At 37.3% G+C, this 13,031-nt stretch overlaps 1 protein-coding gene across 1 annotated transcript; it reads left to right on the top strand.

The window, feature by feature from the left end:
- The first annotated feature begins 8,401 nt into the window (after nucleotides 1–8,401).
- Nucleotides 8,402–12,970, top strand: them6 (thioesterase superfamily member 6). Its single transcript, XM_048164037.1, has 3 exons — nucleotides 8,402–8,519; nucleotides 10,760–11,264; nucleotides 12,742–12,970. Coding segments are annotated over exons 1-3 (618 nt in total). The 5' UTR covers nucleotides 8,402–8,517; the 3' UTR covers nucleotides 12,853–12,970.
- Nucleotides 12,971–13,031: the final 61 nt, after the last annotated feature.

Raw genomic sequence — 13,031 nt, 5'->3', positions numbered from 1 at the left:
GCGCGTCACGAGTCCTGAAAAGTGAAGTCAAAGTGTCTCAGTCCGCGCCCAGGTGGCTGGAAGCAGTTATAGGTCATAAACCCCGCCCTCTCCATGAAATGTAATGGAACATGAGACAAACTAAACAATCAATTTACACTTTAAACATTTTTTTCCAAAGATGGTTTCTGTCATTTTAGGCAGTTTTTTATCATGCTGGTGTTAGTTCAAGTGTTCGTTCTTTAAATAAGTTTGGTTTTAGTTAGTTATTTGATGCTATAAAAACAGGGGTGAGGCATCATGATTGACAGCTTCTCTGAAGTGGAGTAGTCACTGAGGTGCCAATAGACTTTTTTCTGGATCTTCACGAGGTGACTGGAGCTTTAATTTCTACATTTCCATAACTGTTTATTTCACAGCGACATAACGTGTTGTTCTGAATGTGGGCGGGACCTTGATATCGCGGCTCCACTTTGTGCTCATTACTGCGCAGACTCTGGCTCCAAGTTAAAGGTGCTCTAAGTGATGTCACGTGTTTTTAGGCTAAAACATTTTTTGTCACATACAGCAAACATCTCCTCACTATCCGCTAACTGCCTGTCCCCTAAACACACTGTAAAAAAACACGGTCTCTGTAGTCACCACAAGCTCCGAAAATGGCAATAAAAACAAACTGGTGCAGCCTGGACCACAAAACATAATAAACATGCTCCAGCCAATAACTGACAAGAATGATTTTAAATGCGCGTTCATGACTGTTTCAGGAAGCACGGAGGGGAGGAGGAGGAGGAGGAGGAGGAGGGAGGGTCTAGCTAGCCTCTGTTTTGTTTGACAACACTTCGAACGTCAACAGGAAGTTACTCCACCCAGGATCACTTAGAGCACCTTTAACTACGCGCAGACTTAAAGGGATAGTTCACCCAAAAATGAAAATTTGATGTTTATCTGCTTACCCCAGGGCATCCAAGATGTAGGTGACTTTTTTTCTTCAGTCGAACGCAAATTATGATTTTTACTGCAACCGCTGCCGTCTGTCAGTCAAATAATAGCAGTGGATAGGAACTTCAACTATAACAGTAAATAAAACTTGCTTAGACAAGTCCAAATAAACCCTGCGGCTCGTGACGACACATTAATGTCCTAAGACACGAAACGATCGGTTTGTTTGAGAAACCGAACAGTATTTATATCATTTTTTACCTCTAATACACCACTATGTCCAACTCCGTTCAGCTTCCGGTGAGTGAGGTCAGATCGCGCTCTGACAATGGAAGTGATGTCTCGCGCTCATTGAAGTATATGGGCGAGACATCACTTCCGTCACCAGAACGCGTTTTTTGACCTCACTAGCAGGAAGCTGAACGGAGTTGGACATAGTGGTGTATTAGAGGTAAAAAATATAAATACTGTTCGGTTTCTCACACAAACCGATCGTTTCGTGTCTTAGGACATTAATGTGTCGTCACGAGCCGCAGGGTTTAATTTGGACTTGTCTAAGCAAGTTTTATTTACTGTTATAGTTGAAGTTCCTATCCACTGCTATATTTGACTGACAAACGGCAGCGTTGCAGTTAAAAATCATAATTTGCGTTCGACTGAAGAAACAAATTCACCTACATCTTGGATGTACTGGGGGTAAGCAGATAAACATCAAATTTTCATTTTTGGGTGAACTATCCCTTTAAGACTCAAGATGTCAGCGCCATATTGGCATACTGGTGGCTTCAGTTATTACAATGGAAGAGAGTAAAGGTCTGTGCGCGTACCAGCCCACTTCGAGGACTGATTAATAGTATAAAATTGCTTTTATACAACAGTGCAATAAACAAGATGTTAATGAGTAACATTTTAGACAATATTGCAACTTTTTTCATTTTCATTTCTATTTTTGCTCCGGAAAAGAAAATAGCTCCAAACAAAGCCAAAGCAGAATGAGCAAAAGGGTCAATGACTCACTCGTAAAGATCGTCACTTTATGCCTCCTACTGGTGTATCGATTTAACCTGCAGGGAAGGTCAATGAGGGAGAAAAAAATATGCCTAACATATTTATGTATCATTATGGCACATAAATACGAAAGTACATGCATAAAAGCTTTGTAATACTATGCAGTTTTTTTTGTTAGTTCAATCAAAACAAACAACTGTGAATAACTTATTTTTGGCCATTTTCAATTTATTCTGTACTTTATAACCTTATACTTATAAATCCATTTAAAAAACCCAATGAGAGGCTTAAAGGGTTAGTTCACCCAACAATGAAAATTCTGTCATTTATTACTCACCCTCATGCTGTTCCACACCCATAAGACCTTCATTAATCTTCGGAACATAAATTAAGATATTTTTGTTGAAATCCGATGGCTCAGTGAGGCCTTCATAGCCAGCAATGACATTTCCTCTCTCAAGATCCATTTATGTACTAAAAACATATTTAAATCATTTCATGTGAGTACAGTGGTTCAATATTAATATTATAAAGGGACGGGAATATTTTTGGTGCACCAAAAAAACAAAATAACGACTTATTTAGTGATGGCCGATTTCAAAACAATGCTTCAGGAAGCATCGGAGCACAATGAATCAGCGTATCGAATCATGATTCGGATCGCGTGTCAAACAACCAAACTGCTGAAATCACATGACTTTGACACTCCGAACAGCTCATTCGATACTCATTCATAATGCTCCGAAGCTTCCTGAAGCAGTGTTTTGAAATCGGCCATCACTAAATAAGTCATTATTTTGTTTTTTTGGCGCACCAAAAATATTCTCGTCACTTTATAATATTAATATTGAACCACTGTACTCACATGAACTGATTTAAATATGTTTTTAGTACCTTTATGGATCTTGAGAGAGGAAATTTCATTGCTTCATACGCAGGCCTCACTGAGCCATCGGATTTCAAGAAAAATATCTTAATTTGTGTTCCGAAGATTAACGAAGGTCTTACAGGTGTGGAACAGCATGAGGGTGAGTAATAAATGACAGAATTTTCATTTTGGGGCGAACTAACCCTTTAAAACTACATTAAAACACTTCAAGAGCAGGGAGGTGCAGAACGCCAATGCACTTACTCATGGTCCATTACTGTCTTTTAGTGTTTAATTACATGAAATAACACTTATATGTGGTGATCCCTCAGTTGTAACTGTCATTTTCCATGCATGTGTATATATTTATGTCTGTGTTTATTTCATAAAGATGAAGACAGAGTATAAGAGAAAGTGTTGGTATGGTGTGTCGAATAACTGATTTGTTCTTTGCTCCTGGGGTGAGTCTCATCCCCATAGCAAAGAGGAATTGAGTGCCACTCTGCTTTAATAATGCATCTCTCCCAGACTGATAATAACACAATTTATTTCAGAACCATCCCTTGCTGTTAATGAATGTTTCGACAGAAACATGCTTTTCATAAATGATAGCCACCCAGGTGTCAACGGCATATAACCCACATCTCAATAATGTCTGTCCTCAGCTGCTGCACTTTGTCATAAAACAAGAGCGTGGTGATGTCATTTCCGCCCTTGTGTTAAATCCATAAAACTAGGTTCACGGCACACAATGGAAGGTTGAGTTTTCAGCAAGCAGGAATGGCACTCTGTCACCATGGTGATGTGATCCTGGGATGACATTAATATTGGTTTACGAGAAGGAAGAGAAACTCTCCCTTTTCCTCTCTGTTTGTTCTCCTGCATGGAGAATGCAGCTGCTTATCTGTGCACATAATCCCTGTTGGGTTCTTTTGATGGCTGCATTATTGTTTATATATGGGTCGTATTAACCTCTGGGATGGAGCAGGGTAGAGGGAGATCAAGACAAGCTGACCCACATTCAAATGCATTTGGATCTGGGTGCATCTGTGATGATGCATGCATTCAAACACGTTTTGAACAGTGAGACTGTATTGTGGTGTTTGTTTGCATTTACTGTGCATGTAAATACCCTCAGGGCTGTGCTGGTTCATGTCGACCCAGATCAGAGTAATTACACATCAGAGACCAGTGTCTGGAGTAGAGGAGAGATTTGATACACCACATACAAAACAAACACACATCAGTTCATATAGCTTAATTTTTTTGGACAGATAAAATCAATCGCTGTTCCAAAACCTAGTGAGCAGCTTACCTAAATTTTTTATTTTAAGATATCAAACACACATTCCCAAGTTAACTTGTTTTGACCAAATTCTGCATTCCATACTTTATTGAACATGCCATTTGACAGCTCTGCCCTCTGACAACAAAGGCATTCCATTGCATAATGTGTGGATGATGAGTTTTGGAAATTGAAAATTCTGAGGTTTTCAGCATAAGGTAGACTAGAATATTTACATGTATATTTCAATACATGTATATTTAACCAATAAGGCAAACCGAGAATATACTGCAAGAAAAAAAAAAAAAAAAAAAACAGACATAATTTTACATGACATTCAAAAGTTTGTTGGTAAGACTTTTAATGTCTTTAAAAGTCTTTATTTGATCAAAAAACAACAATATTGTGAAATTGTCAGGTTTCTGGTGTGTTCTAGTCAAAACACACAAGGAAGTACTGATTCAAAGTCTTTAATAAGAAAACCAAAACGCAGGAGATCACAGGAGAATACAAATTAGAATGAACCATGGGCGTTGGAAACAAACAAACAAAAAAAAGTGGCCTTTCCCCAGAAAAATTTTACTGGAGTAGATGCCATTTCCTGTGTTCTGGTGCCTAGTGTCTATTTGCCCGCCTTGTTGGCAAATGCTATTTGCACTAAATGACATCTGGTTGGACCAGACAAAATTACAGAAGACACTGGATTGATTACAGCAACAATGGTGTAGGAGTAAAATTCATGGCAGAACGTTTTAAAGCAAATCGACCCGGGGTTCAAATCAGGGTTGATTTGACGAACTCACTCTACTCCCTTTCCCCATAACATATTAGATGAAAAAGAGCATTTATTTTCGGAAAAGCATTTATTTTCAATAAAAATTAAGAAAATATATGAAAATATAAAGCGTCTAACATGTTTTTAATAATAAAGTGTTTATCGGTTAGGGGTAGGGCTTTATTGTCCCAATAAGGTGGCATTAATTTAATAATTTTAATAAATATAATCATTTACATTATATTATTATTGCATATTGTTTAATGTACAATAACACTGAGGTGCAAATAGTGGCTCTGAATGAGCCAAGTGGAATGGATTTGAGGAAGCAGCAGCGTGGAAGTAAAGGCTGTAGCTAAAATGCAGAATGGAGTTTAATTTATTATGGCATTTCTCAAGTGGAATATATTTGACTGAAAAGTGATGAAAAGACATATGCACTGAATTACAGATGGTAAAAGTGAGTGGGTCCAATATCATAGATCTTAAAAAGTGTGTGAGTCTTGTCCCACCTACGTACAATGGCTCCGACACCCATGGCATGAACGCACTCTACATAAAGACAACATGGAACAATGAACTGAGGAAACTAAGGGTGTATTTAAGGGCTTAAATACACAGGGAGTAATGAAGTAACTAAATGAACAACAGGTGAACATAATCAGTAACTAAGGAAACAAACTGGCACACACTAGGGAACTACTGTAGGTCAACTACAATGACTGGGCACACAGGCAAACAGGAACAGGGAAAACAGGATGACAAAAACCAGGGGGGCAATGGACAGAGATGGAGCTGATGGACGTGAAGACTTGGGCGCAGACGAAGAGCTAGAGAGAGCGGCTGACAGTCTCGGAGCAGCAGTGACGACTGTGTGAGGTGGAGCCGGAGTGCCAGAGGACTGTGGTGGAGCCAGTGCGAGTCGGAGGGGTGGAGAGATGGAGCGCCGCAGATGGCTCGGAAATCCGTGGCGCAGGCAGAGTGACATCTGACCAAGACGAAGCCGGGGGGACAAGGGAGCCTTGTGGAGCCATAAGACCGATGGTCCCAGGTGGAGTCGATGGAGGGAGGAACCAAGGCAGAGCCGACAGGTCAGTGGACCAAGGTGGAGTGGCAGGATAAATGGCTGGAGGTGGAGCAAGGGATTCTCTTGACTAGGCAGAGCTGGAGACCAGAAGACCTGAGGCAAATCCACACAGTGGCTGACTTTGGAAGAAGCCTATTTAAATGTTCCAAAGCAGTTCTACAGGTCTCATTTGAGTTAGCATGCTGCCTTTGTAGGCCGTAGACGGCAAGGATTGGCTCACTAGGTTTTGGAACAGAGCAACTGTCTCTGTGAACTGCAAAATAGTAGCTATTCGAGCTGTGAATGTGTGCATGTAAGATTGTGCATTTGTTTGTTCCATAGGAAGAGTGCTTTGTAGGAATTATTGTAACACTGAATTGAGAAACTGAACACGTTTTTACCCTGGAGAAAGAGGTGGGCCATGACTAAAACAGCTTTGAAGGATTAACTTCAAATTGAAAAAAAAAAGTCATATTTTAGAAAGAAAACATGAGCAATGGTGTATAGACAGATGTTTTCTTTTTCGCTAATCTTTGGGGGGTTGGGGAGGGATGAAAACAAGGGCTTTAGCACAACAGCTGAACAGAAAAGCTCACATGCACACACACACACGCGCGCGCACGCGTTCAGACATCTGTCTATACTGTCCACTCGAGGTCAAAGAATAAGCAGATTTGACTAATTAATGTTGTGCACTTTTATCTAAGATAAAGATAACAATCATGCTAACTATATCAGTGTCCACACCAGTGCATGATATTGTTGTGTTTATAGGCCTTTATCACACTTCCACATTCGAAAAGCAGAAGCTTCATATATTAGTGTAAAATAATTTCTGCTGTAGCTTGTGTACAGTTAATCACAGATACTTAATCTAAAAATATAAACCACAGTTTACAAGAATTAATCAGATATGATGAAACACAGAAAGATGGTGTCAAGTTATTCCAATGCATATTTCAGCACAAGCTGATGTATATGTGCAATACTTCAGTCTGACCACCTTTTTTTTATTATTAAAGAGATGCAAGAATAGAATACAAACAACATGCGTGGAGATTAGAAGCAAGTGATTATAGTCCATAAAGTTATAAATAGGGATATTTTTCTTACAAAAACCCATCGCTTTGCTTCAGAAGGCCTTTATGAACCCCTGGAGCTGTATGGATTGCTTTTATGATGGATGGATATGCTTTTTTGGTCTTCAAAATATTAGTTACTATTCACTCCCATTATAAAGTTTGGAAGAGACAGGATATTTTTTAATATAACTCAGATTGTGTTGGACTGAAATAAGAAAGTCATATATACCTAGGATGGCTAGAGGGTGAGAATAAATCATGGGATAATTTTCATTTTTTAAATTCATCTAGCTGTCATCTATCTGAATATCCAAAGTAACCACTCATTCCAAGTCACACACGCAAACACTCACAGCCCATCAACACAGTCATCTGTAAATACTCCTCAATGCTTTTCAGCAGCTATCCCTCAATATCCTCATTACGATTTCAGAAACACATTGCACCACAATCGATACATTTCCATTAACGTGATGGACGACTGTTTTTCAAACGCTCTCCTGTCTCAACAGAATCACAGGATGCCGTTTATGAGACAGAAGTGTCATGACTAATGCTCGCTCCTGAGACGATGTCTGTCTTCTTGGAATTTCAGCCCATTTAACTTCAGCCGATTATTCACATTCAGACACACTGCAGAGCTATTATTTTCACGTTAAAGCTTTGATGAATTCATGTGGTAATGCCGTATGCGAAAGGAAAATGGGGGAAGAAGGCTACAGTAATTTGCCGTTCCTTTCAGACGTTCCGAAGGCCTGTTCATCCCTCTCCGTCACTGACAATGCCAGACTCAATCTCCTATAATTCATCATTCATATTGACTTACAGGACTTCTCAGAGGACACAAACTGCAGCCAAAGCAGGAACCAATCCAGCAGATATGAATACCTGAATTCATAAAAAGACAAGGAACCTTTAAAACATGTTAATTTATGCATCCCACATGCTCCATTAATTTTAAAAATTGAAAACACACGAGCATCCTGGATGTGCTGCTATAGTTTTTAAATAAACAGTCATTCACAACATGAATTCTGTGAGAATCTTCTCAAACAAATGCAAATCTGCTCATGCTAGGATTTTTTTAGATAGTCAGTGCATCCAAATTTAAGCTTCATAGCCTACTTAACCTAATTAAATAAATACCACAATCTCTTTGATTCATTATCTGAAAAGACATTTTCACACAATATTATTATAAAAATAGATGCATTTGTTTCTGAGACTGAAAATGGCCACACTTATAAATACATTGAAATTTAATCTGAATTATTTAACATAGGCTATATATACGTTCTATATATATATATATATATATATATATATATATATATATATATATATATATATATAATACAGTTATATTAAATTCATTTTTTTCTTTTGTATACCTCAGCAGAGCTCATAAACTCCTTCCAAACCGGTTCACGTTACGTCATATTTAGGGGGCGTGTCATCGTGCGTTCAGTCGGGAGACGTCAAGAACGTAAAGAAGCAGCTGGGATCAGCGTGGACATGTAAGTGCTGTGTTTGACACTTTCACAACTATTAATTTAGTTCCGACGATTAGTTTTACCGATGTAAATGCGAAACCGATTTCGCAAAGGTTTACACAGTACATAAAGTAGGCAGTTTTCTTTAACAGTTTCTGTTCAAATGACAACTCTGATCCCTTAACGCTGTAAATAAGGTGAACGTGCTGAGTAGTAGTTCATACAACAAACTAGTTAAAGACATCAACTACAAGGTACTCAACAGTACTCAAAATATTCTGTTTTCCCATAAATGCATTCTCTGGTGTCTAATACTGCAGCTAAAAACGTGTTCACAAACCAGCCTAACTAGTTCTACTTGAAGAAGGCTTGCCTTGTAGCAAAAACCTGAAAATCTCTGAACCTTAATGACATCTAAGTGCAAACAGTGTATCATGCAGCATAGAAAAAAATGTACTAACATCTTAGTGGGTTGCTGACAAATAGCATGCAACTTTTCAATAGTAAAATAAAACTGTAATAATAATATAAAATCATTTTAAAGCTGCAGTCCGTAAGTTTTGCCTCTTTGTCGCCATTTCTGTTTGAAACCTGCAATTGCAGTTATTTGCTGAATTATCTAGGGGTTGTGCATCGGCACAGCTCCTGTTTGCTGTCATACCACATTGGTGTGGATACTGTACTTCGGAATCACAGATTGTAGTCTTGGAACTATAACCAAAATAAGAATTTTCATCAGAAAATGTCATCTGAACAAAATTAAAAAAAATCTGCCAATTTTTGTTCTGATCAACTGAGGAATAAAAAGCATTACAATCAATCGTGCTACCAATGGTGATTAAATCTAATGATCGCTTAAAGGAACACTCCACTTTTTTTGAAAATAGGCTCATTTTCCAACTCCCCTAGAGTTAAACAGTTAAGTTTTACGAATCAGTTTAGGTTTACGTTTTCATCCATTCAGGTTGGGTCTGGCGGTAACTTTTAGCATAGCACATAGCTTGAATCTGATTAGACCTGTCTCGCAAAAATGACCAAAGGTTTCAATATTTTCCAATTTAAAACTTGACTCTTCTGTAGTTACACGTGTACTAAGACCGCGGAAAATGAAAAGTTGCGATTTTCTAGCGATATGGCTAGGAACTATACTCTCATTCCGGCGTAATAATATTATGCAGCGTCTCTCACAAATGTTTCCATGGTTGCAAGGCACCCTCCCTGTGCAAACGGGGTCACAGGCACTATAATATCATTGGCCTGCTGCACCCATGGTACAAGCAAAGTTCTTTGATTATTACGCCGGAATGAGAGTATAGTTCCTAGCCATATCGGCCTGGAAAATTGCAACTTTTCATTTTCCATCGTTCTTAGTACACGATGTAACTACAGAAGAGTCAAGTTTTAAATAGGAATATCAAAATCAAAACTCTTTGGTCATTTTTGAGCGAGATGCTAACGGTCTAATCAGATTCAATGAACTATGCTAAGCTATGCTAAAAGTGGTACTGCCAGACCCGGAAATCGGCTGAATGGATTCGAAAATGGTAAAACTCAACTGTTTAACTTTAGGGGAGTTGGAAAATGAGCCTATTTTCAAAAAAAGTGGAGTGTTCCTTAAACTCATACCACATCAAACCGTGATACCACATCAAAACCGCCAATTTGTTCTCAAATTGTTAATGTTAACAACATCATCATTGCGTGACTATGTGTATTTAGTGTGTATTAGCGTTACCTGTAGATTTCAATTCCTGTACAGTCTAATGTAATCTAGTCTAATCTCTACAGTCTAACGTTAATTTGTCATACCATACAATCCGCCATCAAAATAAGTTTTATTATTGCAACAGCTGTAAGGAAAGGCTATAATGATCCGCCACCTGCAGCATCCTCACATGCAATATAGCCTAGCTCAGACTCCTTCTTTATGTAAACAGACATGACGTAATGACGCAAAGATGAATGGCGACATGCTTGAATTTCCCACGGAAACCTACCAGTACCATTCGAATTAGAAAACAGTATTACAAGCAAGTTAAGGAGATAGTTTTGAACACTGGCTCATTATGTACTTGCTCAAAAATACATTTTGGACCATTTTTAACCAAAAAAAGTTACGGACTGCAGATTTAAAACTAAAATAAATTTTAAAAAATGTTTAAAATAGTTTTAAATCACTGATATGGCATGTCAGTTGCCCATGCATATGTTTAATATTTTTCTCTTCTGTATTCTGGCTTCAATTTCACTTCTGTTTATGGCAGGGAGGACACACTGCTGTGGATTCTGGGTGTGTTGTTACTCCTGTTCTGCAGTGTGGATGTGTGGTATTATATACGGGTAGTGGCTGTGGTGGTCAGGGCCTGGTTCCTCTCACCTGTATTTGACATCACAGGAGAGCAGACCACTGGCGGACGAGTCGTTCTCCATGACGTTGACTTCTGCCATATGAATAATGCCCGCTACCTACGCGAGTGTGACTTTGCCCGTTTTTCTTTATACACCCGCAATGGGGTGTTGAAGGCACTAAGAGCTCTAGGGGCCACCATGGCTGTTGGGGCAAGTACTGTCCGCTATAGACGCCCACTGTGTGTCGGTGAGGCGTTTGAGCTGCGCAGTCGAATCCTCACCTGGGACGACAAGTCATTTTACCTGGAGCAGCGGTTTGTGTCTTGTAAAGATGGGATGGTCTCGGCTGTTATGTTCTGCAAACAGAATGTCCTGCGCAGCAGCCCGGACAAGATCCTGCAGTACTTGTGCAAAAGAAAGGTGAGCAGCTTTCATAGATTTACTAAAACTTTTAAACACTCTGGTGGTCTTCGGTGAATGTGAGTATAATCTACAAAACAGCCTCGATGAAGTAAAAAAATTGTCGAAATGTATGCAAAACCTAATAATAAAAAAAAGTCATTATGCCCTATAAAAAACATTGTATTAATTAAAAATAATATGAACTGTTTTTATATATATTAAAAAATGGTGCATAATTTAGAGGTGAATATTATCTAGAAATCCCCCAAAAATAAAATATTTAATATTAAATATATTTGAAACAAAATATAGTATATTAATTTTATTATTAAAAAAAAGTTAAAATAAATGGTCTAAAAAAATTACAAAAATACAGAGCAATTTTAGTGATAGAATCTACAAATCAGCCTCGATTAAATAGTCTTTGTTAATGTCTAAATATATGCAAAACTTAATAAAAAAAGTAATTATGTCTGAAAATACTCCCTATATAGCCCTATATAAACATTGTATTTATTGAAAATAATGTGAACTATTTTTATATTAAAAAATAAATAATTTAGAGGTGAATATTATCTAGTACCATGAAATCCACAAAAAATAAAATATTTAATAACAAATATTATTGAAACAAAATTTAGTATATTCATTTCATTATGAAAAGGTTACAATAAATGGTCAACAAATGACAAAAATACAGAGCAATTTTTTTGGAGTACAATCTACAAATCAGTCTCATTTAAATAGCCTTTGTTAATGTTTAAATATATGCAAAACCTAATAAAAATAAGTAATTATATCTGCAAATAAGCAACTAAGGAATACACAGCCCTATATAAACATTGTATTAATTGAAAATAATAACTTTTTTATACAAAAAGTATAATTTAGAGATGATATTATCCATGAAATCCCCCCAAAATAAAATATTAAATAGTAAATATTATTGAAACAAAATATAGTACATTCATTTCATTATGAAAAAGGTTACGCTAAATGGCCTAAAAAAATTACAAAAATACAGAGCTTTTTTTTTTTTTTTTTGGGTACAATCTAGAAATCAGCCTCAATGAAATGTGAATAAAAACAAAACTAATAAAAAATAAGTAATTAAGTCTGCAAATCTATAAGCAACTAAGGAATCCCTATATAAACATTGTATTTATTGAAAATAATATTAACTGTTTTTAGATAGAGCTAAATGGTGCATAATTTAGAGGTGAATATTATCTAGACCGTGAAACACCCCCCCCCCCCCCCCCAAAAAACCATTAAAGAATAAATATTATTGAAATAAAATAGTACATTCATTTCATTTAAAAAAATGCTCATCATCTTCTATTTTTTTTTTTTTGATACATTGAAAAAACCAGAGAGTTAAAAGAATAGTTCACTAAAATGTCATATTTTACTTACCTTCATTCTGTTCCATTCGAATATTAATTTCCTAATTTTGAAAACACTGAAGCCTGACATTTATTATCTGACTTCCTAGGTTGAAGTGCCAGAATTTCCTGAAGACCTGCAGCACTGGATCAATTTCATCGCAGCCAGCAGTAAAGCCCTCAGGGGGGAAAGCCAGCTCGATAATAAAAAGAACGAATGACGGCTCACTGCCTTAAATGAACTCTTACACAATATGGTTTACATTCTGATGCACATATATTAATGTCTCAGGTGTTTGGATACTCCAATGCAAAATAAAAAATGTGAGTTCAGCTGTACTCCTAAAGCCTGATTCATGCCACATCATGTCTCATGCAAGCCGTAAGATTGTGAATATCT

Source organism: Megalobrama amblycephala, linkage group LG17 (genome assembly GCF_018812025.1).
Source record: "Megalobrama amblycephala isolate DHTTF-2021 linkage group LG17, ASM1881202v1, whole genome shotgun sequence".
In the NCBI taxonomy this organism is placed as follows: domain Eukaryota; kingdom Metazoa; phylum Chordata; class Actinopteri; order Cypriniformes; family Xenocyprididae; genus Megalobrama; species Megalobrama amblycephala.
This window is presented reverse-complemented; position numbering and strand designations above follow the sequence as displayed.